At 53.7% G+C, this 26,053-nt stretch overlaps 11 protein-coding genes across 11 annotated transcripts; 6 read left to right on the top strand and 5 right to left on the bottom strand.

Annotated features, from left to right (window-relative positions):
• Positions 1-4,135: 4,135 nt before the first annotated feature.
• BU25DRAFT_466909 (glycoside hydrolase family 78 protein) lies at positions 4,136-6,606 on the bottom strand (the record flags this gene model as incomplete). Its single annotated transcript, XM_033710704.1, has 1 exon — positions 4,136-6,606. Exon 1 carries the CDS (start codon positions 6,203-6,205, stop codon positions 4,136-4,138), a length of 2,070 nt encoding a protein of 689 aa, XP_033562535.1. The 5' UTR covers positions 6,206-6,606.
• Positions 6,467-8,812, bottom strand: BU25DRAFT_33736 (6-phosphofructo-2-kinase/fructose-2,6-biphosphatase 3). Its single transcript, XM_033702669.1, has 4 exons — positions 8,494-8,812; positions 7,237-8,413; positions 7,013-7,189; positions 6,467-6,961 (listed from the first exon to the last, which is right to left on the bottom strand). The coding sequence occupies exons 1-4, from the start codon at positions 8,505-8,507 to the stop codon at positions 6,728-6,730; spliced, it is 1,602 nt and encodes a 533-aa protein (XP_033562534.1). The 5' UTR covers positions 8,508-8,812; the 3' UTR covers positions 6,467-6,727.
• Positions 8,813-8,945: 133 nt separating this feature from the next.
• BU25DRAFT_409904 (uncharacterized protein) lies at positions 8,946-10,602 on the top strand. The gene is made up of 3 exons (XM_033706164.1): positions 8,946-9,401; positions 9,451-10,095; positions 10,145-10,602. The coding sequence occupies exons 1-3, from the start codon at positions 9,057-9,059 to the stop codon at positions 10,253-10,255; spliced, it is 1,101 nt and encodes a 366-aa protein (XP_033562533.1). The 5' UTR covers positions 8,946-9,056; the 3' UTR covers positions 10,256-10,602.
• Positions 10,593-11,687, bottom strand: BU25DRAFT_409902 (mitochondrial import translocase, subunit Tom22). The gene is made up of 3 exons (XM_033706163.1): positions 11,504-11,687; positions 11,122-11,414; positions 10,593-11,022 (listed from the first exon to the last, which is right to left on the bottom strand). Exons 1-3 carry the CDS (start codon positions 11,589-11,591, stop codon positions 10,981-10,983), a joined length of 423 nt encoding a protein of 140 aa, XP_033562532.1. The 5' UTR covers positions 11,592-11,687; the 3' UTR covers positions 10,593-10,980.
• Positions 11,688-14,032: 2,345 nt separating this feature from the next.
• On the top strand, positions 14,033-14,326 carry BU25DRAFT_33699 (uncharacterized protein). Its single transcript, XM_033702658.1, has one exon. It carries the CDS (start codon positions 14,080-14,082, stop codon positions 14,263-14,265), a length of 186 nt encoding a protein of 61 aa, XP_033562531.1. The 5' UTR covers positions 14,033-14,079; the 3' UTR covers positions 14,266-14,326.
• A 289-nt stretch (positions 14,327-14,615) lies between these two features.
• BU25DRAFT_447839 (glutathione S-transferase) lies at positions 14,616-15,360 on the top strand (the record flags this gene model as incomplete). The annotated part of the gene is made up of 2 exons (XM_033709563.1): positions 14,616-15,016; positions 15,075-15,360. 2 exons carry the CDS (start codon positions 14,616-14,618, stop codon positions 15,358-15,360), a joined length of 687 nt encoding a protein of 228 aa, XP_033562530.1.
• Positions 15,361-15,792: 432 nt separating this feature from the next.
• Positions 15,793-17,875, top strand: BU25DRAFT_490491 (carbohydrate-binding module family 35 protein; the record flags this gene model as incomplete). Its single annotated transcript, XM_033711500.1, has 2 exons — positions 15,793-16,622; positions 16,674-17,875. The coding sequence occupies exons 1-2, from the start codon at positions 16,166-16,168 to the stop codon at positions 17,873-17,875; spliced, it is 1,659 nt and encodes a 552-aa protein (XP_033562529.1). The 5' UTR covers positions 15,793-16,165.
• A 128-nt stretch (positions 17,876-18,003) lies between these two features.
• BU25DRAFT_490490 (MFS general substrate transporter) lies at positions 18,004-19,359 on the bottom strand (the record flags this gene model as incomplete). Its single annotated transcript, XM_033711499.1, has 1 exon — positions 18,004-19,359. One exon carries the CDS (start codon positions 19,357-19,359, stop codon positions 18,004-18,006), a length of 1,356 nt encoding a protein of 451 aa, XP_033562528.1.
• Positions 19,360-21,110: 1,751 nt separating this feature from the next.
• Positions 21,111-22,363, top strand: BU25DRAFT_390906 (uncharacterized protein; the record flags this gene model as incomplete). The annotated part of the gene is made up of 2 exons (XM_033704593.1): positions 21,111-21,416; positions 21,579-22,363. The coding sequence occupies exons 1-2, from the start codon at positions 21,155-21,157 to the stop codon at positions 22,361-22,363; spliced, it is 1,047 nt and encodes a 348-aa protein (XP_033562527.1). The 5' UTR covers positions 21,111-21,154.
• A 294-nt stretch (positions 22,364-22,657) lies between these two features.
• BU25DRAFT_33668 (NAD(P)-binding protein) lies at positions 22,658-23,580 on the bottom strand. Its single transcript, XM_033702646.1, has one exon. The coding sequence runs from the start codon at positions 23,483-23,485 to the stop codon at positions 22,679-22,681; it is 807 nt and encodes a 268-aa protein (XP_033562526.1). The 5' UTR covers positions 23,486-23,580; the 3' UTR covers positions 22,658-22,678.
• A 515-nt stretch (positions 23,581-24,095) lies between these two features.
• BU25DRAFT_409898 (sure-like protein) lies at positions 24,096-25,815 on the top strand. The gene is made up of 2 exons (XM_033706162.1): positions 24,096-24,437; positions 24,488-25,815. Exons 1-2 carry the CDS (start codon positions 24,426-24,428, stop codon positions 25,565-25,567), a joined length of 1,092 nt encoding a protein of 363 aa, XP_033562525.1. The 5' UTR covers positions 24,096-24,425; the 3' UTR covers positions 25,568-25,815.
• The last annotated feature ends 238 nt before the right edge of the window (positions 25,816-26,053 follow it).

The raw sequence follows: 26,053 nt of genomic DNA, 5'->3' as shown, positions 1-26,053 counted from the left end.
AACCCTTTGCCCAGCAACAAGCCGGCTTTGGGGGTCCTGGCATGAACTACCAGCAGATGCAGCCGCAGCAGATGCAGCCAGGTAGTGCTGGTGGCTACGGTCGTGGCGCTCCCGCTCCCCAGCAGCAATGGGGTCAGCCTGGCCAGGGCGGCTTCAACCAAAACGGCTTTGGTGGCTACCAGGGTTAAAGCCCCTGTCTCTCGCCTTTGTCATGTTTCGCATCGTTCAGCCTCTACTTTCGACATGCCTGGTTGTTTACAAGGCACTTCTTGATTAGCGTCGATCTCTGCACCCTCCTATCTGCTATCTATCATGTCCTTACAAGGAGACTGTACTTCGTCAAGACGGGGCGAGCGGTGCGCTATTTTGTCTGGCAGACTCTGTTTTGGTTCTTAGTGCGACTACCCTCTGTACGTTTCTCTGCTGTTCGACTCGGCGGGCTGCTTCGTTGAACATGTTCCACAACGGGGTACTGTCGTCGCTCAATGGATTTCCTTACACTGCATTGCTTTCGTTACGATTGGCGCATTGCCATTCACGATCTCTCTTCTCCATCTAAGTTGATGTCGATCCTAAATTTCGATTTCATTTGACTTCTTGAAAAAGCGTGTGGGGGGTTTTTGCATGGCGTCCCCGTTGCATACCCATATCTGTTGTCTGAGCAAGTTGTTACGGCCATAATTCCTTATCGACATGATTTACTTGATTCTAACGACTTTCCCTGCATTCTTATGATTGATGACCCAAAAGCTTTTCCATGGGCTAGGCGGTCCTGAATAGCTTAGAAGACCGTGTAGACCAGGGAATGGCATGTGCTTGCTCGAAGAGTACTTGGTTGCGACTCTGGATGAGAGCAGCAACAAGCCATGAAGTTAGATTACATTACCTCGGAGGAACCTAGAATTCACATAACAGTGCATCGAAAGCTTCCCCCCCCCCCCCTTCTGCTTCATCCGCGCCTCGTGCAAACGCTCACCACACCTTGCTTGATCAGACATCAGACCCTCCGTCTCATGTTCTACGATCAACTTCACGTACCCTGAATGTACGAATTTGTGCTCATTCACGGTTGCCTCAGCAGACCTCGACGGCCGAGGCAGGACTGCATCACGTGCACAGCGCCACCAAACAGAGAAATCGCGAAGTCGCGTCTACGCGTAGAGTGGGTCCGACGCTCACCAACACGGACATTGTCGACACACTCACTTTGGTACTTTTCTTTTTCTCGTCGCCTCTTTTCTTTGCTGTATGCTTTACGCCTTTGCGAGATTGGGTGCGCCGCTACGATTGTTCTCTGCGAAGGGGCCGCATCTTTCACTCCCGCGTGCGCACCTCGCTCGGACACGCCTCTCTACGTCACCCAGGCGGCCACAGCAGACTACTTCTACTCCGCGCCATTACTACAGCTACCCCGCCGCCCAGCCATACAACACACAGAACATGTTCAAGCAGGCCGTTCAAAACCACAATGCTGTCGCCGCCGCCGCCGCCGCCGCCGCCGCCGCCGCCGTTCCCGCCTCCTCGAACCCCTCCTACAAGCAACCGTTGCTCGTCAACACCTTGAGCCGCACAGGATCGACCCAAAGACCAGGAACGCGTCCAATTGCATTCGGTGCGAACAACATTGCCAAGAAGAACGCTGTGGGAGTACAGCGATCACCAACACAGGTGTCGCATGGGACGAAACGAACGTCAAGTGGATTGGCAAAGTCATGGAGTCCGCACGAAGACGTATTCGAATACCCTACGCTGAACATATCTGAGATGGAGGAAGAGAATGATTTTTCTGCTTACCGAACGCCGTCGCGAAGCAACAGCAGTGGCCTAGCCACCGCACTATTCGATGAAGATGATTTCGACAGCGACATCGACCTTGACGTTGAAGACCCTGCGATAAAATGCACCGTCACATATCCAAAACTCCCCCCCGTATCGCCAACAGCTACAAAAGACTCTGGATACTCGTCACGACCGCAGTCGGTGCAACCGAAGCTCGAGCTAGATAGCAGCCAGCCCATCTCGTGGCCATCTTCCCCGGCCGATCATTTCAAGACTCCGCCCAAACCGCAACCACCGAAGAGCAAACGACGTGCCTTACCCTGGCCACAGCAGCAGACACAGCCTAAGCAGCAGCTTACGCCAGAGCCAGAGGAGGATACCACAGCGAATAAGAAGCAGAAGTCAGCAGCGGTTACAACCAGTAGCACGTTCACACCTCTACCGAAGGACCCGTCAATGTCGCAATACCAGTGGAACACTACCGCAAGCGCGATTAAGCTGCAGCAGAAGGCTCTAAAGGAGCAGCACAAAGCAAAGGTCTCTGAAAGCGTAGACGACACGGAAAACGTGAAACGAAAAAAGAATAATCTCATCGCCAAGATGTTCTTGAGTGATGAGCAGAGGAACGTCTTGGATCTGGTCATCCAGCACAAGAAGAGTGTCTTCTTTACTGGTTCTGCTGGTACGTCATCGTAGAAGGATATTTTAAATCTCTAGCTAACCGTTGTAGGTACTGGTAAATCCGTTCTGCTGCGCGAGATCATCTCAGGGTTGCGAAAGAAGTTCATTCGTGAGCCAGACCGAGTCGCCGTCACAGCTTCCACAGGTCTGGCAGCGTGTAACGTTGGGGGCGTCACAATACACAGCTTCGCAGGTATTGGTCTCGGTAAGGAGCCTGCAGAAGATCTCATCAAGAAGATCAGACGAAACGCGAAGGCCAAGCAGCGATGGCTGCGCACCAAGGTTCTAATCATGGACGAAGTGTCTATGGTTGACGGCGACCTTTTTGACAAGCTCGAGCAGATTGCTCGTACCATCCGGAACAATGGAAGACCGTTCGGTGGCATTCAGCTGGTCATTACCGGCGACTTCTTCCAGTTACCACCTGTGCCAGAGTTTGGCAAATCATCGAAATTCGCTTTCGACGCAGGGACGTGGAACACGTCCATCGAGCACACGATCGGTCTCACCCACGTCTTCCGTCAAAAAGATCCTGTATTTGCAGGCATGCTGAACGAAATGCGTGAAGGGCGCATGTCAAATGAATCCATTGCAAACTTCAGGAAACTGGATCGACAATTACCTGCCTCGGATGGGAACATCGAAGCCACAGAACTGTTTCCTACCCGTATGGAAGTGGATCGCGCGAACAATCTCCGTATGCAGCAGCTACACGGCGATATATTCAGCTTTGAAGCACGAGATGGTGGCACGATCACGAACAAAGAGCTGCGCGACAAGCTGCTTCAGAACTGCATGGTTCCAGAAGTCGTACATCTGAAGAAAGGCGCCCAGGTCATGCTGGTCAAAAACATGGACGATACCCTCGTAAACGGCTCCCTCGGCAAAGTCATCGGCTTCATGACCGAACAGCAATTTACCTTCTGGAAAGAAAATGAGGAGGACATGCTCCAGGGTAACATCACAGAAGCCCAAATGAAGACTGAGATGGCGAAGACTGTCCTGGGCCTCAACACCACACAGCTCTTCCCGCTGATCCGCTTCGCCATCGCTGACGGCACGACGCGCGATTTGCTCTGCAAACGCGAGGACTGGAAAGTCGAGCTCCCTAGCGGCGAAGTGCAAGCCAGCCGCTCCCAGATCCCACTGATCCTCGCCTGGGCGCTCTCAATCCACAAAGCACAAGGCCAAACACTGGAACGCGTGCGCGTCGATCTCGGCCGCGTCTTCGAGAAGGGACAGGCGTATGTTGCGCTCTCAAGAGCAACGAGCATGGCGGGTCTGCAGATTCTGAGGTTCGATCCTAGGAAGATCATGGCGCATGAGAAGGTCAGGAGTTTTTACTCGAGTTTGAGTCGTGCAGAACAGGTTGAGGCTAAGGAGAAGAGTAAGACGGTGCTGGGCAAGATGCAGGCGGCGAATGAGAAGCAGAGGAAGAAGAGGGGCCCTGATGATGAAGACTGAGATGATGGTGTCTGGGCTGTATAGATGAGGGAGCATTTGTGGCGCTAGGGTGTTGGTAGATGGACTCGAGGCCGATAGCCCGAAGTACGTGGCGTTGTTTCTGATCAGGATTCGACAATTGTAATGAGACGACACCGTCACATGGACTCCCCATTGCTCTCTACATATACCGCTAACCGTCTCTACGTTCGTGTTCGATACCCGAAGGCGCTCAGTCTTCCTCATCCCCCACACACCCCCTCGCTCTAACCCTCCTCTCCCCACCCCCATCCAGAACCTCACCCCTATATACCTCCCCATCCACCTCAACCGCCTCACACTTCCAGACCAACTCGACCGTCCCCCTCATCCCCACCGGCGTCGTGATATCACCGCTGAAATCAAATCTCCCGCCCGACCCAGCATTGCTGATCGTCCAGCGCACGGCAAACGTACCCATCGGACCCCAAAACGCAGCGTCGACATTGCGTATGAGGCCATCGCTTTGTGGCGCGAACGTCCACGTCTTCCAGCCCACAATCTCCAAGCCGGCGACGTAAGACGTCAAAGCGACGGTAGGTCCGCTCGACCAGCCGTGGCTCAGACTCGTGTAGCTCGCGTCGGATTTGTATCCTGCATTGCCCCTATAGTACAACGACCCATTCGCACTCAACCCCTCTGCTAACGTACTCCCCGTCATCAGCGGACTATCCAATAAATACCCCCACAGTGTGCGTGTTAGGTTTAGAGCACGCGCGGGTCGACAGGCGGCGAAGTGGGATAGGACTTCGATGCTGGAAACAAACGGGCTGATCGTGTCTGGTAACTCGGGCGTGAGGGGACCGATGGGACCATGGAAAGTCGTTAACGCGGTGGAAAGCGCGGTGGCGCGGGACGGGGAGGAAGTGAGATTGTACAGCAGGGCGAGGGCGTTTCCGTCTTGGGGGAAAAGGGAGGTGGTGGTGTTGTCGCGGTATAGGTGGGAGGATGGGTCCCAGAGGAGGGTGTTGTATGCTGCCTTGAGTCGTGCAGCGGCGGTGCTCCATATCTGGCTCTGCTCCAGCAATGACACGTTTGATGCAAGCTCGCTGCGGTCACGGTTGTAGGAGGATAGCGAGGCTGCGAGCGAGGAGAACGAGGATAGCGCGGCATAGTCCAGTGCGTTCAGGGCGCTGTTGTACCCGCCTCCGCCCTGGCGCGCCCAGTCATTCGGACGCGTTTGGATGTGCAGACCAACTTCGTTATCCAGCCCGCGCAGGATGAACTCTAGGCCTCGCGTGACATTCGACCAGTGTGTCTCCAACCACGAGAAGTCGGACGTCCAGATAGCGTAGTTGTGCATCGCAATCAGACTCCACGCGTGATACGTATCGCTCTCGGCCCCGTTTCTGAAACTCCCTGTCGCAGGACCAGCGAAAGGGAAGCGTCCCGTCGTAGCATTCTGGTAGAAGAAGAGAGTGTCCAACGCATTGTGAACTGACTCCAGGCCATCACCACCAAGCGCAAGAAAAGCCGTCGCACCTTGAATCCCCAGATCGCCGGGCCAGATTGCTCGGTCTCTCTTCGCGCCGTCAACGAGGATAGGACCTGTGACACCGATGCTGTTGTTGTAGGCCCATCCAGGCCGGACTTGGGGCAGCCAGCGTCCAGTGTCCTTCGGTGCGATGTTGGTTTGAACGGTGTAGGCGCCGGCGTACCAGGTCCTCATTAAAAGATCATCGTCGGGCGTGTAGAAATGGCCGCCGTAGTTGCGTAGGTCTGGCGTGTGTGGTGCGAAGCCGATTGTGCATGTTATGTTAGAAACTTCGATGCGCGCAAGAGCGTTGATGGTTAGGAAGCGGAAACCTCCACGGAACTTTTCAGTAGGGATGGTGTAGAATGTTGAGCCGCCGGTCAGAGTGACGTTCAGAGCTTGGTCCCAGTCTTGGGTGGGTGTTGCGCCGGTATCGTCGGAGATGGCGCGGACGAATGCTGGAGACTCTGCGAATGCTAGGGATAGCTGCGGTGTGGAGGTGTTTGTATAGTTGGCGACAATGGCATTGAGATTAATCCATCCTCCAACCTCAACACCAAAGTCAAGGCTGATTCGGCTGCCAGAAGTGAGGTGATAGGTTCCATCGGTACCAACTGAGGTCGTTACGTTCCCAGACTGAGAGTGTACAGCGACGGGTTTGACAGTCCGTGATGCTGGACTGTAGTTGTAAGCATCCCATGGCCTCTTCGTTGCAGCAGAAGCCAAGAATGAAAGCGAAGAAAAGATGTAAAGAGCAGAAATAACAGAAAACACAATATTGCGTGCCATAGTGGATGCAGTTCAAACATGTGAGAATTTTTGATAGTGTGCCTTGAGTCAATTCATATCCTGACATTGAGGCTGGGGTCCCCACCTACTGTTTACCCAAGCGTATGTAGGCTAATGCGGGGTCGCAGGAACGGGCATGGGGTAGGTGGAACCTGATCGTAATTGTCTAGCGCCTGTGTAAATGATGTCAGACCTGCGGTATTCGGTATCTAACTCGCACACAGATCTCCCGGACATTCCTTGGTACGGAGAATCTCTGCGAACCGATTGAAACCACGAGTCATGTCGAAAACTCAATGTTCTTGAATAAGACCGTGCATTCGTAAGAATATCGACAGACCACGACCGTATGTACAGTCTATACGTTCCAGTCATGTACACAAAAGCCAGATACCAGCATTGTAGAGCATAATCACCATGCACAAGCAACATCACCCGTCGAGGCTCGACTCGAAATCGGTCTGTTGACTTGCTCTCTCATTGTCGAACGTGGAGTTGTATCGGTAGCGGTAGCGGACCTGCTTATTCTAGTGGGTTAACGTGGGATGATTTCAGATTGAGTGGCTGAGCAGACGAGTGCTGAGGTGTCGCTGTTCCAGACTTGACATTGGGTGTGCCTATCCCAGAGAAGGGGCTTACCGCTCCGCTAGGAGGCACAGGAATCTTGATGTCCTCCGGGCTACCAGGAACCATGCTTTCTGGGAGGTTGGGAATCTTTATGCGTTTTGCGACATTGTTGTAGCTCGAGGGAATGATCTTCGGCGATGTCAGTAAGCAAATTCGAAACAGGATAGCAGCAGTACTCACCTCAATAATCTCATCACGCGGGAACTCGAGCTTCGGAATGTCGGCTGCATTGCATGCCATGAGATACCCATACAGCACGCGTAGGACCGACTCGTGCGCAATGATAAGCAAATCGTTCTCTTCGCGCTCGAGCTCAAGGATGATGGGCTCCATGCGCACGGCAAGATCGTGGTAGGACTACATGTCATCAGCAGGTCATTGCTAGAGCGGTCGATGCCACTCACCTCCGCCCGTGGGTACCTGTGGTGATAGGGGTCTGCCTCGTGCTTGGTAACTTCGTCAGGTAACTCTTCCCTGATCCTGCGCTCTGACATCTTCTCGCAAACTCCAGGGTTCATTTGGCTCATCTGTGATCGCTGCCTGACACGGTAGCCCATCGATGCTAGGTACTCTGAAGTTTGCACAGTACGTCGGCGGGTAGACGTCCATATCGTCAACGGCTTCAAGGAGGCGTCCGGCGCCCCCTGGTCTATCAACCTCTGCCTCTCCCCCTCACGATATCTCAACAGTACATCGCTCATCTTCTTGGAGTACTCGTGTCCTGCGGGCGATAGTTCTGCGTCGGCCTTGTAGGAATCCTCCTCTCGTGTGGTACCGGCGCGCGCAAAATACGTCTGCCGAGACTTAATATGCAGGTTGAGTAGGTAGAAGACGATTCGTTGGGACAGGTAGCCGAAGGCGCAGTTGTTCACATGGACTCTCTCGCCCGCGTTGATCATCTTGATCCAGTGAAGATCCTGCTCTTCCATGGTTTCAAAATGCGGTATCCTCGAATTGATCCTCGCCAGGTAGTCTCGAACGGCATCCTCGTCGTTCCACCCCTTGTAGTCTGGGGATGAAATTTTGACTCGGCGAACATTCTCCTGAATGATACGCTCGTCTGTGCATTGCGACTCGATGAAGACTGTCTGGATTCCTTTTTTTGCGAATTCCTTGGCCAGTGATCTTCGACCTTGACTGATAGCATTTACTGCATCATAGATGGCAACCTGGCCTTTCTCGTTCTCGAGGAAGTGGTAGATGTCGTCACGGCACTTCTTCAGGATCTTGTTTCGCAGCAGTACGGATTGCGGTGTTGCGTTGAGGAAGAAGTAATCCTCAGGCACGTCTTGATCAGGGCCAAGAGTAGCGCGACGGTAGTCGCCCAAGTGAAACACGTGCGTCTTGACACCCAACCAGCGCAGGTAGCGGGCTACAGCAACCGAGGTGTGTGTCTTTCCCCGAGCCGGTAGTCCGACAGTAGCGATCACAATACGTCCAGAGTGGAAAAGACGACCAGATTCTGTGCTGTACAATTGAGCTGGCGCCATCTCTTCCTTTGCAGGCAGGTCATGGATGGCATCTACGAACGTACTCGACCGCCGCCTGAAGCGGGGTGAGTTGGCGTAGATTTCTGCTGTGCTGCACATTGTCAGTGATGCATCCAGGTACCAAAGCCGAGGCGTGCCGCAGCACGGTCAATGAGAGGCCGAGTCACTTACAGTAAGGTATCCATAGTGGCTAATTATGTGTGAAGCTCAAGTTGAAGCTGAAAGAAGAAAAGAACAGGAAAGAGTAGAAGTAGCTCAAGGCCAGGCAAGAATAAGTTGAAATGGGCCGGTTGAGGTGTTCAAGGTGTGCAGCTGTTCCGGACCAGGGTGCCGGAGCTGATATGCGGTCGTTCGCCGAGCAGTGACAGTGACGACGTGCGAGAACAAGCGACAGACAACGGCGAGGCACCCGCGGCGCGGCAAACAGCGTCGCAGGAGGGTATGAGGGCGGGAGGAAGAAGGGTTGGTTGTTTTGGTGTTCCAGCGCAGCGAAAGCAGGCCAAAAAGCAAGCCCCCAGAGATGTCATATCTGATAGCAGTCCGCCGCTAGCAGCTAGCGTCTGTTATGTCATCACAGCTCCTTCTTGAGAAAAGTTGTGTTCGCAGCATCACGTATCGTCGTAGACAAGCCATCGCGCATCTCCCCTCCCGCGCCCATCTTGCCATCTCATCACGTGCAGCCGCGCCGCACTCCTTCACCACCACCATCTAAAACTTAGCGAGAACCCGCCGCCATGGCCGCACCGCCGCAGCTCGTCGTCGCCAGCCCGACCAAGGAGGAAGCTATCTCGGGCGTCATCTCTCACAACGGCATCCTGCCCGGCCGGTTAGGCGAGCTGTACAATGCCTTCCAGGAGCGGAGAGAGGCACTCGGGCTGTCCAACCCGGGCACCGTCGAGGGCATTGCGCGCGAGGTGCAGCGCGACGTCTTCCTGAACAACGCCAGCTTCTCGGGTCTGCGCGCCGAGCTCACCAAGGCCTTCAGCGCCGCGCCGCTCTTCCAGGTCGCGCACTCGCTGTCCATGGGCTCGCAGGTCCAGCCGCCCTACTCGTACATGGTCCTCTACGGATCGCCGAGGGTGCGTCGCAGCGCTCGAGCTACATATAGGCTAGGCTGACATGGTGTAGACGTTCATGCAGGGCAACCTCGACAACGAGATGCAGTTCTCCGGCCGCTTCAACTGGCGATGGACCTCGGCATTCGTCTCCAAGACCGCCGTCCAGCTCACATCGCAGGGCAACATGGTCTCGCTCGAGAACGACTACACCGGCTCCGACTTCTCGGCCTCGCTCAAGGCCGTCAACCCCTCGGTTCTCGACGGCGGCATCACCGGCATGATCATGGCCAGCTACCTGCAGGCTGTCACACCAAAGCTGTCGCTCGGTATCGATGCCTTCTGGAGCCGTCCTGCTTCTGCCTACCCTCCTGAGCTCAACGTCTCGTACGCTGCACGCTACAGGGCCGCCGACTGGATGGCCTGCGGACAGATCATCCCCGACCGCGGCGTGCTGGAGGCTTCCTACTGGCGCAGGCTGACCGAGAAGGTTGAGACCGGTATCAACTGCAACCTCGCCTTCGCTGGAATTGGTCCTGGTGGCCCCATGGCTGGTCCTCAGAAGGAGGGCCAGGTCACGATTGGTGCCAAGTACGACTTCCGCACGACTTCGTTCAGGGCGCAAATCGACAACAAGGGCACAGTTGGCTGCTTGTTGGAGAAGATGATCGCACCTCCCATCCGCATCACCTTCTCTGGTGAGATCGACCACAAGACAGTCCGTTCAATCATACCCACAAACTCAATGCATAGCTAACACAACGCAGAGCGCCGCCAAGCTTGGTCTTGCTGTCGCGATAGAAGCCGCCGACGAGGCTGTCATGGAGCAGCAAGAAATCCCGGGCGCCGCCGCTCAAGCTGGCGCCATCCCCTTCTAAACGACTCTCCCCACACAAACACGATCGCATTGTACCGACTATAATCCCATAAATCTTCACTTGGCTGTATTACCACCTTTCTTGGAGCGAGCAAGCGACGCACGTTTTCTCCTGTCCCACGATATCCGGTGGTCGGTGGGGTTGGATCTAGGACTTCATCAGCACGTTTGGACGTTTCTAAAAGGCGCATTTATGGCATGTAATGTGGACTGGTGACGGAGAGCAGCTAGACCGAGGTGGAAGTGACATGTCATGGTAGTTGAGCGCAGAACGCGAGTGTTGTCTGCGCGCTGTATATGTAGAGCATGTGGCATAAAGGACCTGTATAACGCATGTACTGAAATCCAACGCAACGCAAAGTCCTCTTCACGTGAACCGTCGCATTTGTACGCGCACGCAGTTTGACATGCAGGATGGAACCGCAGCATGTCTGTGTCCTATGACGCAATACATTATGAGTCGAGAAATATTGTACAGATCGTGACAATGCAAAGGTGCGCCTTCCATCCCAGTGCGCTCATCTTATGTGCACAGCATATCGTATCCGCCTCCTTCTACCTCCATCTCCATCCATACTAAAACAGGTGTGAATGATAGGACGTTAAACCAATCAATCAACAGGTGTGAAGAATCTTGCGCCGATGGTCCTCTGATCAACGAGCGCGTATTTGCGAGAGTGTATGCTCATCGCAAACCATCAACCAATGCAGTCATCGAGTCGCTTCTTACAAAGCAGGCTTCGCGTCGTTGGCACCAGGAGCCATAAACTACTACACGTTAGCTTCCGCCCTTATTATGCTCATAGCCATGGCCATCTCCCCCCAGCCAAGCCATGGTTGTCTCCTCTGTCATGGCTGTTGACGTACCTCATTCTGCGCCCGCTGATTCATCAGCTCCGCCCTCTCCTGCTCGACAATCATCTGCTCCTCGCTGTACGCCAGCGCCCACGGCACACCCAACAGCAGTGCGCTCGTCGAGACCACCCACAGCGTCTTGCCGCCGAACAACAGCCCGCTCTTTGTCCAGCTGCTCACTGTTTCGTACTTGCTCGATAGAGAGCGACGTGTGGAGGCAGGGACTATGTCCTTCAAGGCGACGATGCGCTCGTAGAGTGTTTCGGAGGGGGGGCCAAAGGAGGATTCGGAGTCGAGGTCGGACTCTGTGTTGTTGTTAGCATGCTGGCCCTGAGTCCATCTATACACGAGTTTGTTGCGTGCCAAGAGGTTAAGGGGAGGAGAGAGTAGGTACCGGAGTCTGTGTCCCATTCGTCATCGTCATGGGGGCCCTCCTGTTCGCGGACGAACTCCTCATCCATGACTTCTTCGAGCTTGACCATTGCGGCGGTGTTATGTGGAGATTAAAGATTGCGTGAAGGTGTCGTTAAGAGGGGTGGATGGAGAGGTGTGTGATGCGCGGTGTGATGTTGATGCGATGCGCGTGTGAGGTGCGATGATGAGCTTTCAGATTTCTTGAAGCTCGGACGAGCGCACGTGCCATGTTGCACCGCCGCGGTGATGCAACTCCATGTCGACAACACCACAACTCGATATGTCAGATCATCTTCTGCTGTTCGCCATATTGCGTGGCCCATATGCCCATAAGATTGATAGACTCCAAGAGATGCAGCTGACCGGGCCTTGGTGCGCGACATCGTGACCTTCACAGTGGACTCCAGCGCATCCATGTATCACGGCATTCGCACGATGCTGACTGCTCCACCCAACTATGCACCGGCCTATTTGTGGATGACTACCCGTCAACAGCTGGTTTGCCTGTCCACGCGAAACGGCATACCTGGCCCTGACGTGTCGCGTTTGAGGGCCCATATTCTTTGGCGGCACGATCTTCCAGCATGGCCAGGGTTTCTTTGTAGTTGGCGTGCACCGTAACCTGGGTGAGATGGAGGATATGGATGATCCTCCGTGGGTGGCCTATCTTGAGTTCTGGGCCAAGACTCAGAATCGTCGAGACTCATATCATCGGGAACCAGCGAGGAATGAATCCCACTCTACGTCCTCCTCCAGAGGACTTAGGACCTCATTAATACACGAGTATGCTGCGTGCAAAGCGTTGGGCCTTTTCACCTGGGGCCGATACGGACTATGACGAGACCAAATCACTTTCCAAGATCAGCTTATGGCAGTTGCTATGTGGCATGGAGGTTCGTCTGTACTCGACCGCTCCTTCCCCTTCTTCGGTGGCGCGGCGGGATCAAAACACAAGGTACGTTTACTTGAAGTCCTCTACACACACTAGTAGGGTTTTCGTATTTCCGACTTGCTAGAGCGACAGCCCACAGCACAACAATCTCAATCAAATCCTAAGACGGTAAGCTGGACTGCAACGCCTCATGCACGACATTGCAGTCACGCTTCTGATCAGCGCTAGCCACCAACAATTACACACCGGAGCCGTTACACTATATCGCTTACCTCCTACGGCAGCGTTGGAGGAAACTACGCAAGATAAGCTTGGACTCATAACACTGGACCACAACTCGAACAACAACGGAATGCGCCTCCATCAAGAGAATCTCAAGAGTGACCGGAAAACACCTTTCTCGCTCTGATCTTCTACAATGTTTCCTTTCTTCTTCACTGCCCCCGAAAAACCCCCATGAAGGCCTCTCTGGCGCCCAGCTACCACTTTGAGGTCACATCAGGCGCTTTCTTTACCGAAATTCAAGAGCTCCGATATCACTAGCGTACACATTCAAATGCATTCAATACCGCTCAACCAGCCGTACAACTATCATACATGTCCTTTGTACCAAAGTATGCGGCTTGAAAGTTAGGTTCTGTGGCCTTAAGGCTGTTGCAGCCTTCGGACGATCTCCGAAAACAGCGCCAACATCCTTCCTCAATTCAGGCACACTTGTCACATTCCAGTCGCGTTATTGGCTGAGTGGGAAGGGCCGTTTACACATGGGAAAACACGACAGCCACCAACGTAGGGGTAATTCGGTTCGGGGTAAATTGCCAAGCATATCCAATCTTTCAACAGCAGTCTCGAAGCTTGCTACTGCTTATCATCAACAAAGCATCAGCTCAGCTCCGGAACTTCAACTCTACGCCGGGTGAGAGAAGACTCGGAAGTGCCCTCATTACGCACAAACAAAGAAAGACTCGCCAGCTAGCATCACCGGTCATTCACTAAGCCCATCCTCCTTGATACACAGTCTATGGCCTCCGATCCACGTTCAGTCATTCTTCTCCTCAAAGCTCTCATTTTGGCGGCCTTCTGCAACATACCACGCACAACAAGCGAAGTTGCATGTGGGCGCAAGTACATACTACCGAACTCGGAAGTTGCACTAAGCTGGTAGCTTCGCCATGAACAGCTAACTAAACTGAAATAGGGTTGATCGATTGTTTTCTGGGGGAGCTGAACATGCGGCTAAGTGATCTTGCAGCGATGAGTATTTCGCTGGAGTTCAGCGTTGGACTGAATCTTACCTCAAAACTCTCCAGTGGGTATGCTTATAGCAGCCGATCCAATACACATAAGAAGCAGTCTTATGCCGTGTTGCTCGAAGATCAAGACAACAAGCTCTCACCTTGACCAGTGTCGCAGCACTTCACCTCAACATACACGGTCTTACTATTGCTGCCCTTACTGGGCTCAGCAGCCTTGTATCTTCGCAGTTGATCGACCTTGACTATGTTAACGCCCTTCCCGACCCGACTTACCCCATTGTTCCTGACTAACGGGCACAAACTGTTACCTAGAACCAAGCTACAGCCATCGCCTCAGTCGTCGCCTCAGCTCTTCAATCCACCGCTCCAGATCCAGGAGTAGGTGCACTTCATGTGCGCTATATCGAAATGGAGAAGCGTCAGGAGTCTTCAGAAGCTCTGAATAACAGCCGGAACACTTACAGTGCAGTGTTCAATCCCGCGGAGAACTTTGTCAATGATGCAAACCTAGCGAATCAGGCTCTCATCGCGCGAACGCCCGCAGAATTAAGTACTCGTAAGATCAGGCTGTTATTACAAATGGTCTTGGTCTGATCTTCGATCCTCACACGAACTGCTTTGGCGAGGCCAGATCGAGGTCTTGATGTAATGCGTGGATCTGACAGGCGTTCAAGGAGTTGAGGATCTGACAAAGGTATCTTCACAGCAGGTCGACCAAATAAGCTTTGTAGCATGCATAATCGTCCACTGTTGTACAGAGAATATGTTGATGTTGATCGATCGTCGATGGGGAAAGAGCCCCCAAAACGTCATCGGTCCCCTACTTACTAATGACACCCGATGACAAATGAACACCTCATTAATACAGGGAGCATTTACAAAGTTCAACTACAGTTTCAAACTTCAATTCAATCACCAACGAGCTCGCATTCACCCAAATCAAAATGTCCAGCCTCAAGCCCCTTATCCTCCACGCCCACGCAACAGGCCCTAACCCCATCAAAGTTGCCATTGTCCTCGAACTCCTGTCCCTGCTCTATGAAGTCAAAATGTGGGACTTCGGCGACGATCCCAACAAGGGCGTCAAAGGCGCTGCCTTCCTCAAGATCAATGAAAACGGCCGTGTTCCCGCGCTCGAGGACCCCAACACGGGCGTTGTCAGCTGGGAGAGTGGCGCTTGTGTTAATTATTTGAGGAGGCAGTATGACGGGAATGGCAAGAAACTAGGACCTCATGCGAAGGATGGAGGAGCGCCGGATCTGCAGGATGTAGTGGATTATGAGAAGTGGGAGTACTTTTTGCTTACGACGCTGGGGCCGATGACGGGGCAGACGAATTGGTACCGGTATGTCTCCAATCCTCTCAATTTTTCATTATAGGAAAACGGGCTGACTAGTGTACAGTCACTACAACCCCACCAAGAACGAGGACGCACTGAACCGCTACGTCGAGCAGACAGACCGGTGTTACTCGATTCTCGAAGGCCAGCTGAAGAAGACCGGCGGTGAGAGCATCTTGCCTGGCGGTGTAACGGCTGTTGATGCGCACTATGAGCCATGGGTTAGGCAGCATGCGTTTGCGCAGGTGCCAATTGATGGGTATCCGAATTTGAAGAAGTGGTTGGAGAAGACGAAGGGATTACATGAGGTTAAGAAGGCGTATGAGAAGATTCAGCAGGCTGCAAAGTAAGAATTGTTCGGCAGACGGGAATGTACATGAATGCCAAAGGTTTGATAGCCGACAAGAAAGAAGAACCAGTAGCAATTGAGAGTACAACTACAGCGTGTGGACAGAATAGAGTTCCTGAGCGAAGGTACACGAAGTCGAACTGTGGCAGCCACCCGCACCTTGAGCGTTTTTGCCCACATGAGCATCAAAATGGCAGTGTTTCCGCAAGTACGAGGCGAAAGATGTTGTGTAGATGCCGTGCAGTGGTCTCCACATTCCTTTGGGTTCGGTGAAGCTCCGATGTTTGCGGGGCCCCGGAGTTGTGCCCTGGTCTATGAATATGCACGCTAACTGCTTTGAGCAGGTGCCTGCTGATCCTTCCATTTCTTCGCATCATCTTCTCCCGACGCTTTCGTCTTTGCTCTCATTTTCCTTTAATGATTTGGTCGATCTTGTACGGATTGTGAGTGTTTAGTGTTATGCTGTCTGAACTGTACAGTGCCCTTGGTCCGATCCCGAAGTGACTTGCCTTGTCGGAGCACAAACACGAATGCGCTACAAACATTTCATTAACGTCCTCGTATAGTGACATAGTGTATTGTCCGGGGTGCAGATCTACTGCATTTGTACCTCCAAATGCAGAACAAGATCCGCATTGCATTCACCTCGTGGTACTCGCAAGTATGGCGCTCGACTGATCCGGACGGTCCTAACGACAGCAATCATGGACATGGGTCGGCAAGGAACAGTATAAAGACAAGTGATCATCCTCTTCAGGCAACCAGAACAGAGCATCTCTCACCCCTTCACTCTCATCGCATCCACCATGGTCGGCCCCAACCTCGCCCTCCTCTCCCTCACCGGAGCTGCCCTTACCGCAGCGCAATCCTTCCAATCCACGCCCGTCCTCGGCTGGAACTCTTACAACCAAGTGTCCTGCAGTCCCACACAAGATGGCATCACTAAAACCATCAATGCGCTCGCAGACCGCGGTTTCGTTGCCGCAGGCTACAATTACTTCCAGATCGACTGCGGCTGGGCCTCCCGTGACGGCCAGCGCAATACTTCCACTGGCGCGCTCAACATTGATACGAATGCATTCCCCAATGGACTCAAGCCCTTAAGTGATCTGGCGAGGAGCAAGGGCATGAAGTGGACTATGTATTCGGATGCGGGCGTTAGGATGTGTGATCCGCAAGTGCCCAGTCCTGTGTTAGGGTCGTTGGGTCATGAATCTGTCGATGCTGAGTTTTTCAAGAGTCTCAACACCGAATATGTCAAGTGTAAGCTTGCCTGATTTTATGACTGAAGTTGCCTTACTGACCGAATCGCAGACGACAACTGCTATGTCGATGGGCCCAACGCGAACCAGAACGCACCCAAAGACCCAAGGACTGACTTTGCTTCGCGCTTCGGTGTGATGTGGAAGGAGCTGCAACGAGTTGGCATTCCGGGCATGTTGATTTGCCAGTGGGGTACTCCATTCTCCACTTCAGAAGGCCTGCAAGGTCCCAAGGACTGGACTAAGGGTATTTCGACATCGTTCCGTCTGTCTGACGACATTGCTCAGGGCTGGGGTAATGTGTACCGCATCTACAACCAAGCTGTCCACATCGCTGCGTCCGGTGTTGTTGGACCTGGTCACATTGCCGATGCCGACTTGCTCGAGGTCGGAAACCAGGGAATGACCTTCGATGAGCAGGCTACGCACTTTGCGGCGTGGGCTATGCTGAAGTCTGCTCTCATGATCTCCACCGATGTAGCAGCTCTTTCGGACGACACTGTCAAGGTTCTGCAGAACAAAGACCTGCTTGCCATCAATCAGGACTCAGCTGTCAAGCCTATCACGCTCAAGCAGCGCTGGACCTCAGACCGCGATCTCTGGAGTGGCGATCTTGCCAACGGCGATGTGGCTGTCCTGGTCGTAGACCTCAGCAACGCACGCCGCACCCTTTCCGTCCAGCTCTCCTCCCTCGGCATCCAGTCCGCAACCATCAAGGACCTGTGGTCCGGCACAACGACCCAGAACGCAGTCTCCTTCTCCAAACAAGTCAACGCCCGCGGCTCCCTCGCTCTCCGCCTCTCTAACGTCAAGCGCACCTCTACCACTACCAACTACAACTACATCTCCGCGTCTACCGGCTCCCTCGCCTCGGGCGCAAACATCCAGTCCTGCTCTGGCTGCACATCTACCAATAAGGTCGGCAACCTCGGCGGCCCCTCTAACGGCACACTCACACTTAGCAACATCCGCACAAGCCAGGCGACCCAGGTCGTGCGCTTTGACTACATCAACGGCGAGGTCGGGTACCTGGGCGGCAGCAACAATGAGCGTTTGGCATCCATTAGCGTGAATGGCGGTGCGGCGAAGACGGTTAGCTTCCCGCTTACGGGGTATAATTGGGATAAGGATGTTTTGAAGAGTTATGCTGTCGAACTGTCTGGGTTCAGCACGACGGGAACGAATAGTATCGTGATTAAGGGTGTTGGAAGCGCGTATGCGCCGGATTTTGATAGGGTGGGTGTTGTCGCGTAGGTCTGCCTGCACATAATGTCCAGGGTGAGAGAAGCCGTGTTGAAATGTTGATGCCCTGAACTCAGTGCCTGATATCCCCTTGCGTGGTCAGAAAATGAGTTCGACCTTATTACGTCCCGCTTTTGCTCTCACACATCTCTGTGCTTGACCTTCGGGACTAGTGCCCAAGAAATCCCGGTAGCAACGATCAACCCGACCAAGATCGGCTGCATGACTTTGACACCGACACGGCTCGCTATAATTCCAGTGATGGCGGGGAAGAACGAGCCGCCTGCCTGCGCCAAAACGAAGACATATCCCAGAGCAGTCGGTTGCAGTTCTTTCGGGAAGAGCTTTGAGCCCACAGACATGCCGGTCGCAAACATCGGTCCGAAGAAGAAACCAAAGAAACAGAGGGAAACCGTACTGCTGACGAAGTTTGTAACAAGCCAGAAAACGAGCTGCAGAGCTAGTAAAACGATGCAGTAAGCTAGTGTCATGCGTCGTTCGCCAAATCGATAGGTTGGCTCAGCAAGGATGAGTCGCCCAAGGAAAATGCCGCCTGCGAGAGCAGCAGGCATATATCCGACTTCTGGCAGCCTGCCGTTGCGCGCTTCGATAAGGTACTCGACCACCCAACCACTTGCTGTGACACCGGTGCCCAGCATGAAGAAATAGAATACTGAGAGCAAGTATACCGGCGGCGATTTCAGAGCAGCCACGATATCTTTGTTTGCCTGTTTTCTTCTGCTCGAGTCCACTGCCGCCTGCCCCTCACACGGCGCAGGCTTTGCATGCATCTTGAGGCTTCCGCGGAAAGTGATAGCCGCAGCCAACATATTCGCGATCCCAACGCCGACAAGGTAGAGGTAGAACAGCGCCCAACGGGACGGAACGGCAGATGCGATACTCGTAGCTACAAACGGCGAGACCAGCGTCCCTAGAGCGTACATGGCATGAATAAACCCCAGAGGGCGATGCGCACTCTTCAAAGACGCAACGAAGGTGTTAGCATGTGACTCGTTGTACGCCATGCCTGCTGCTTGGAGGAAAAAAGTGACAACGAAAAGAGGAAATGGCGGCGTCCAGCAACGGAGCGCATGGGCTGCGACTTGGATGCCTGCACCCAGTGTGAGGATCGTTCCGAGTCCCAAATAGCGAGCCATATGGCCGTTGGTGGCTGCTGCGAATAGCCAGCCCAGAAAGGTTGCACCGTAGATGAAAGCGATGTATTCGGTGCTGACATTGTAAGTTCGGAGGATGTAGGGCGTTAAAGCACCTAGACTACCGTCGTTGTTGCCAGCGAAGAAGAACGATACGCTGGCTGCGACGACTTTGAGGATGTTGTTCTTTGTCAAAGCTTCCTGAGTCTTGTCCGACGGGATCCCGTCTGATGCCCATTCGCGTTGATTTGCGTTTGCATTGCTACCGGTTGGTTGAAGTTCAATCTGCTGCAGGGCTATAGTGGGCTCAGTCGTCAACAGCACTCGAGCCGTAGTAGCCATAGCTGGTTTGTGATGACCGTGATTAAGTAAAGTGGGAATATTAAGTCGTCATGAGAACGACAACAGCAGCAGATATATCCATCAGTTGCCACCACGAGAAGTTCACAGGAACAGCAATTCTTCGCAGTTCTTCGCTTATTCCGGTGACTCGCTTATTGATCATCTGGAGCGGCAGAGCGGCGCGTATTACCGCATGTCAGACGAGTACATGTAAATTGTGGATAGTGCACCAATCTTGAACGCGTGTCGACATAAGTTGGTTACATGTAAAGGTTATGGTGGACAATGTAAGAAGTTCAAACGCGTACCGCGTGTTGATCATGCATACCGTGTCCGTGCGCGTGCCGACCGGATTCGCGTGACGACCGGGTTTTACTAGGAAAAACAACAAAGTATAAGAAGTTTAACTGTCACGGGTATATACTGTTCAGCTCTCAGTACCTGCTATCTACAGCAGTACTGTACCTTTTTGATCAGTGTAGTACAGTGGAGCTGAGCTGTATGCCTCACATTATCAGAGTAAAAGTCTTATATAAGAGATTTTTTGATATTTTTTATTATAGATCCTTAGATCCTTTAATTATCCACTACTTTAGTATTACAAGTATTTTAATATCTTTACTAGTTCTATGGTTAGACTATTTTCAAATAGGCTACTTTGTTGTTTTTCTCTAGTTGAATCCGGTCGGCACGCGCACGGACACGGTAACATCAGTCATTAGCGCGTGCGTGGGGTCGCGTTGCGGCACCGTTGGCACAACCACCGCTCCCACTCGCGCAAGCACCAACATGTACATTCGGCAGATCGCGAGCATTAAGAGCCACGAGTGCGAATTGTGTATTCATTTTGATTATCTTTATCTTCAAAGTTGGCAACAGCGCGCAGCCTTTCGTGCTTTCCTGTGCTCACTGTCAGAAGGACGAGACCGAATTAATAACGGAGTTCTTCAGGTGTCATCTCTCCAAGAACCAATGTCAAACTACCAAGCTATGGCTCAACAGCGTCGGAGCAAGTAATTATTCTTGGAGTCTACTTCAAGAGGCCCTCCACCTGCCAAACATCTCGTGAAGCGCAGAAAGACCTATCATTCGACATCTTCGTCAAGTCTGGATGATATCGAACAATAGCAAAAAATGAGGGACTTAATGCAGACAATCCGTGGGACGAGACACCTGACCGTAGACCTCATATACAACGTGCTGAGTCGAGACTCAGCCATTCGAGAGCCGACAATCATCGTCTCAGTCATTGACGCTGAAGACGACACTTGGTGGGACGAGCCAAGTATAAGAGATGACGCTGGCGACCATTGCAAAGTCGAAGTAATAAAGCACCTGGAAAGCTGCTTTGCTAAATGCAAATGGCCAGAAGCCATCGTCCTGAAAGGATAAAACACAGCTTTCGGGACCGACCATGGTAGCGTGAGTACTTCTGGCAACAACTGTCGGAGTATATTGACGCATTGTTCAAATTCGTTAAAGCAAACTCATGTACCTTGAACTCATACACACAGCCTTGCACAGGAACTCGGCTGCCAGCACAACCACCAGTCCGGCTCCACAGCTCCTCAGCCACAGCCGTTATAAGCTCAGCGTTATCGACCAATGAAGCAACGCAGGACGCCTTACATCCTTAGAGCGCTCTTCCTCCATCAACACGTGTAAGCGCTATCTCAGACCACATCAAAGCATCATAACATCTCACCTATAACTCTCTCACTTGAAACTTGACATCGTTCTCAACCCGTCCTGATCCATAAAAAGTATCGTGACTCCAGGCCATCGACTTCCTTCAATGTCGCACTCAACCTCACAAAAGTCCGACAATGTACTCGAGTTCCTCTGTGACCGCCGCTTTCACAGACAATTCACATTCACCCAGTCCAAGAAGCGCTACCGTGTATCCTACTCTGACTACGGCTCAATCACCAGCAAATCAGTCGTTCTCTTCTTCGGCGGCCTGATGGGCGGCCGCCTCAGTTACTCGCCCCTGGACCAATTAGCCAAATCTCACAACATCCGCATCATCCATCCTGACAGACCAGGTATCGGTGGGAGTGATGCGGTCGCAATCGAGGATAGGATACTGACATACATCAACATAATCCCAAAATTATTGGAGCATCTTGAGATCGAGCATGCGAGCCTAGCATCGCACTCCTTTGGCGCCATCTACCTCCTCAACACGCTGCTACTGTATCCGCATCTCCTGCATCCAGAACGACCGTATGTAGCTTTCTTCGCGCCGTGGGTGCATCCAAGCCATAGCGGGATCAAGCATCTGCAAGCCGCCGAACTGCTTCCTGCGTCTATGATCGGCAAATTCTCCTCCCTTGCGAAATTTGTCAACGGAACTATCACACCCCTGACTGGGATGTCGACTGGGCTGAGCAGCACCGTATCCAACGCCCTCAAATCCTCACTACCGCAGTTTGTTGTTCCCGAAGTCCCGATACCGCTCGAACCAATTCCCGGCGATGAACGACCAAACGAGAGCGACAAGAGTAATCTCGACCTGAACGATGCGGCTGTAGTGGAAGGGCTGCGAAGCCTCATACCCACCTTCCTTTTCGCCGAGGCCGTGAACGGCGTGGGCCAGGATGCGCAGCTTTGCTTGCGGAAACCACGCTCCATACCGTGGTCTACCCCATCTCGACATTGGGAGGACATCGATGATGCGGTGCGCCAGCTCGAGCACTCCATCCATGAGGGAGAAGATGAAAGTCAAGAGTGGAGGGTGTGGATGGTTGATGCGTTTCATGCGGAGACGGATAGCATGGTAGGGGAAAAGGGTAGGGTGTGGTTTGATGCGTGTTGGATGAGAGACGAGGCTGCGACTTCCAACTCACAAGACGTCTTTGAGTATAACAGCCAGGTCATGAAGGGCTCAGATCATGACTTCATCTTGGATCCGGTATTTGGAGCAAGCGAGGCGTGGCTGAAGCGTGTCAGTGAGTCTTTTGGAGGAGGTGCAGTGGACGAGGTGGTGGTATCCTCACCTTGAGCGGGTAAGAGCAATGGATTAGGTCGAGCGCCTGATATATTCTGGACTGGAAGCGTTGCTCAGCCATCCCTAGCACCTGCCGAAACCAGCCACAGGCCTTGCAGTTGACAGAAGCTGAGTGGTCATTACCCAATTGAGACTAGCCTGTGTTTACTTGACATCCCACGAGAGCTTTCATCCGTCACTCTAACTCGCATTCGTCACTTCATCACGAAGCACAGCTCATTTTGTAACAGGATTAATTATTCATTTCCCGCACGCCGGCCTATTTAATGGCTATGCAAAGTCGCTCAAAGAACAAAGAAATTCACAGCTCTACTGCGATGATCCACCCGAGATGGTCAACACCTGACCGTTGACCCAACCACCGTCCTCGCTCGCCAGGAAGGCGACGACCCTCGCCACATCCTCAGGTACCGCGCAACGGCCGAGCGGGCAGTGGCTCGCCATCAAACCCTCGATCTTCTCCGCCGGCCAGTCAGGCGAGCCGCCTGGGATGTAGTGCCACGCGTTCTGGGTGAACATGTCTGACTTGATGCCTCCAGGTGCCACACCGTTGACTGTGATACCGCGCTTTCCGAAGTCGGTCGCGAACGCCTTGATGAACCCAATGACGGCCATCTTCGATGCGTTGTAGAGCGCGTGGTCCTTGACGCCCAGCAGGCCCGCGGCGATGGAGCTCATGAGGATGATGCGGCCGTTGTCTTCGATGTACTTGTACGCTGTCTGACCGACGAAGAACTGTGCACGCGTGTTCAGGTTGAAGACGTGGTCGTACTTCTCCTCGGTAATCTCCTCTGTGACATCCCAGGACTCGGTGCCGGAGTTGGACATGACGATGTTGATCTTGCCAAACGCCTTCTTGCCCTCCTCGAAAAGTCTGATGATCTCAGAGACCTTGCTGACGTCGGCCTGGATCGCGACAGCCTTGGCGCCGTTGCCGAAACCCTCGATAATCTTGACGACTTCTTGGGCGGGTCCTTCCGAGGAGACATAGTTGACGATGACAGACGCGCCGCGCTTGCCGAGCTCGATGGCGCAGCCACGGCCGATACCGCGACCGGCGCCGGTGATGAGGGCGACCTGCCCTTCGAGGGAGGCAGTGGGTACTGTGACGACCATTTTGGTGTGAGAAGGGGGAGGGTCACGTGGATGGATTTGTGATGGTCCTATTGGCTGTTTGTAGAAGTGCTGGGACTTGGTTGGATGAGTTCCTGGATGGTGGGGAACTGTTGGCTTGAATAAGAGTGGTAAGCTGGATATACTGATCTTACATCTCGGCAGACACCCTTCTTAAATATACTCTCCACGTTCATGATGTTTCGGTGCTCAAGTTTCGGTTCCTCAGTCGCGCTGCCTCACCATGACGGGCGCGGGCGGGGACCCGAACACCAAGTTCCGGAAATAGCTGCCTCAGGACTGCGGGAGGCATGCGGCTCTTCGACTGCAACGCCGGAGCGTGCGTCGCCTTGCCGATCGCAGCCAAGCGTGCCGCTGCCGTCTGTTTCCGCTTGTTTGACGATGTCGTGCACAGAGGGACGCCTGTCGGCTGCGGAGGTCGGACGGAGGAGGGGCCATTGTAGGTTCGGAGATGCTGCGGCGATGCAGTGTTGAGGGGGTCAATGAATCGATGAAGCCGGCAGCGCACTATTCTTTCATGTCTATTTTGCTGCATCAGAGGTGCGACTGTCCTGTCGTTTGAAGCTAGCTGCAGGCGAGGAAGCTCATCTCAGGGCGACCTTGCTGATCTCGAAGCTATCAGCACAATCATGGCGCGGGACTGCATCTGACATGCAGGTACTGCCGTCTGACTACGGCAATCGCCCTACGAGGCCAGAAACCACGTCGACAATGTAGAGGCACAGCAAACGCTGGCCGGCGGCGACGTGGTCTGCGCAGCGCTGGCCGCGCCTGGTTAGGGCGACGCGATTCATTCCGATCGGAACTGCGCAGCACGTCACCGCCCGACAACTGCCCCGCCAGCGCGCTCCCAGAAGCTCTTCTCCCCCACCACGAGAGTCTATACAGCATCAATTGCACCAGCAGACCTGCAAAGCGCAAGATGCACATCCTCGTAAGCTTGGGAGGCGTAACATAACCAGGATAAAATACTGACAATTGCAGGTAACGAACGACGATGGCCCACCATCAGACCAGTCCTCACCATACGTGCACTCGCTCGTCTCTACACTGCAGAGCTACGGCCACAGCGTCAGCGTCGTCCTCCCGCACACGCAGCGCTCCTGGATCGGCAAAGCACACCTCGTCGGCAAGGCGATAAAGCCCAGCTACTACCGCCCCGCGCCCCTACAAACCACCAGCGAAGGCCGCCTCACCAACCACGGCACCACGCACAACACGCCCCTTCCGCCCCACTCCACGGAAGAAGAGTGGATTCTCGTCGACTCGACGCCCGCCTCGTGCGCACAGATTGGGTTGTACCACTACTTTGAGTCCCGGGGCCCGATTGACCTGGTCGTCTCGGGTCCGAACTACGGCCGCAACAGCACCGCCGTCTTCTCGCTGTCGTCGGGCACCATTGGCGGCGCCATGGAAGCAGCAGTGTGCGGCGTGAAGTCCATCGCCCTGTCCTACGCCTTCTTCGACCGCAATCACGACGCTGCCATCATCAGCGGCGCGTCGGATCTCAGCGCCAAGCTCATACAGTACCTGTACGATAACTGGGACGCGAACACGCATCTGTATACGGTGAATGTGCCGCTGGTGGAGGGCGTTGGGGGCCGCAAGATTCTGTGGACGGATATGCTGCAGAACAGCTGGAAGAGTGGGAGCTGCTTCCAAGTCGTTGAGGTGCCCTCCGAAGCCGACGACTCGCCCTCGGACATCGAATCCCAAATCCGCAAGCAAGAAGAAAAACTCGGCAAAGAAGAGCTACGGTCCAACAACGACTTGCTACCGGCAAGCAAAGCGGGGTCGGGCACGCAGACGCCAAGTGGGCAAAGCCATATGAGGTATAAGCATAAGCATTTCAAGTGGGCGCCGCAGTTCAAGGACGTGTACGAGAGTGTGGAGCAGAGTGAGCCGGGGAACGATGGGTGGGCGGTGGCACAGGGGTATACGAGTGTGACGCCGTTGAGGGCGAATTTTATGCATGTGCAGGGAGAGAAGTTCAAGGGGGAGATTACGTTGGGGACGGGCGAGGTGGATGAGAGGGAGGTGAAGAGTACGGTGGCGGAAGGCTGAGTGATGATTGTCAGATATTCATTGCTGGGAGTGATTAGATGGACAAACAATCAAATGTGTTGTCAATGAGCCCCAGACCACCATGCCTGGACGACTGTCTGCGATACAGCAAGCTACTCACGACGGCGGAAGCAGCGCGGATTCTCTACGGTCTCAAGTGGATTATCTTCGCTGGCCAAGAATCCCTTCGCGAGGGCGTACAACCACACAGCAATCTCATCAACAGCTATTGGCAGAATTGCGATTGACGCACGCGGCTCAGCATACTAGAGACAGTAGAGCCTGATCTACCGTCCCACAGGAGCTTTGAAGCCGAACTCGAGTACGCGAATACATCTCGCCAGATCGGTCAAAAGCCTGCAAACAGGAAAAAGTTCCTCCTCCCGTACCTAGATGCCGAGACGCTCGCGAACAACCCGGAGGCGTTTATTGGGCCGCTCGCCGCTCGGTCCTCCGACAGCCCTCAAGAACGGGCATCTTTTGACA

This window comes from Macroventuria anomochaeta (genome assembly GCF_010093625.1).
Source record: "Macroventuria anomochaeta strain CBS 525.71 unplaced genomic scaffold BU25scaffold_13, whole genome shotgun sequence".
Taxonomy (NCBI): domain Eukaryota; kingdom Fungi; phylum Ascomycota; class Dothideomycetes; order Pleosporales; family Didymellaceae; genus Macroventuria; species Macroventuria anomochaeta.
This window is presented reverse-complemented; position numbering and strand designations above follow the sequence as displayed.

Coding starts and splice junctions, on each gene's coding strand:
- BU25DRAFT_33736 (XM_033702669.1), bottom strand. Junction 7,190..7,236: donor ACAGGTACCCACGGGCGGAG/GTGAGTGGCATC, acceptor GATGACATGTAG/TCCTACCACGATCTTGCCGT. Junction 6,962..7,012: donor CGCGTGATGAGATTATTGAG/GTGAGTACTGCT, acceptor ACATCGCCGAAG/ATCATTCCCTCGAGCTACAA.
- BU25DRAFT_409904 (XM_033706164.1), top strand. CDS start 9,057: ATGGCCGCACCGCCGCAGCTCGTCGTCGCCAGCCCGACCAAGGAGGAA. Junction 9,402..9,450: donor TCCTCTACGGATCGCCGAGG/GTGCGTCGCAGC, acceptor GACATGGTGTAG/ACGTTCATGCAGGGCAACCT. Junction 10,096..10,144: donor GTGAGATCGACCACAAGACA/GTCCGTTCAATC, acceptor AACACAACGCAG/AGCGCCGCCAAGCTTGGTCT.
- BU25DRAFT_409902 (XM_033706163.1), bottom strand. CDS start 11,591: ATGGTCAAGCTCGAAGAAGTCATGGATGAGGAGTTCGTCCGCGAACAG. Junction 11,415..11,503: donor CGAATGGGACACAGACTCCG/GTACCTACTCTC, acceptor ACAACAACACAG/AGTCCGACCTCGACTCCGAA. Junction 11,023..11,121: donor ATCAGCGGGCGCAGAATGAG/GTACGTCAACAG, acceptor AACGTGTAGTAG/TTTATGGCTCCTGGTGCCAA.
- BU25DRAFT_33699 (XM_033702658.1), top strand. CDS start 14,080: ATGGAGAAGCGTCAGGAGTCTTCAGAAGCTCTGAATAACAGCCGGAAC.
- BU25DRAFT_33668 (XM_033702646.1), bottom strand. CDS start 23,485: ATGGTCGTCACAGTACCCACTGCCTCCCTCGAAGGGCAGGTCGCCCTC.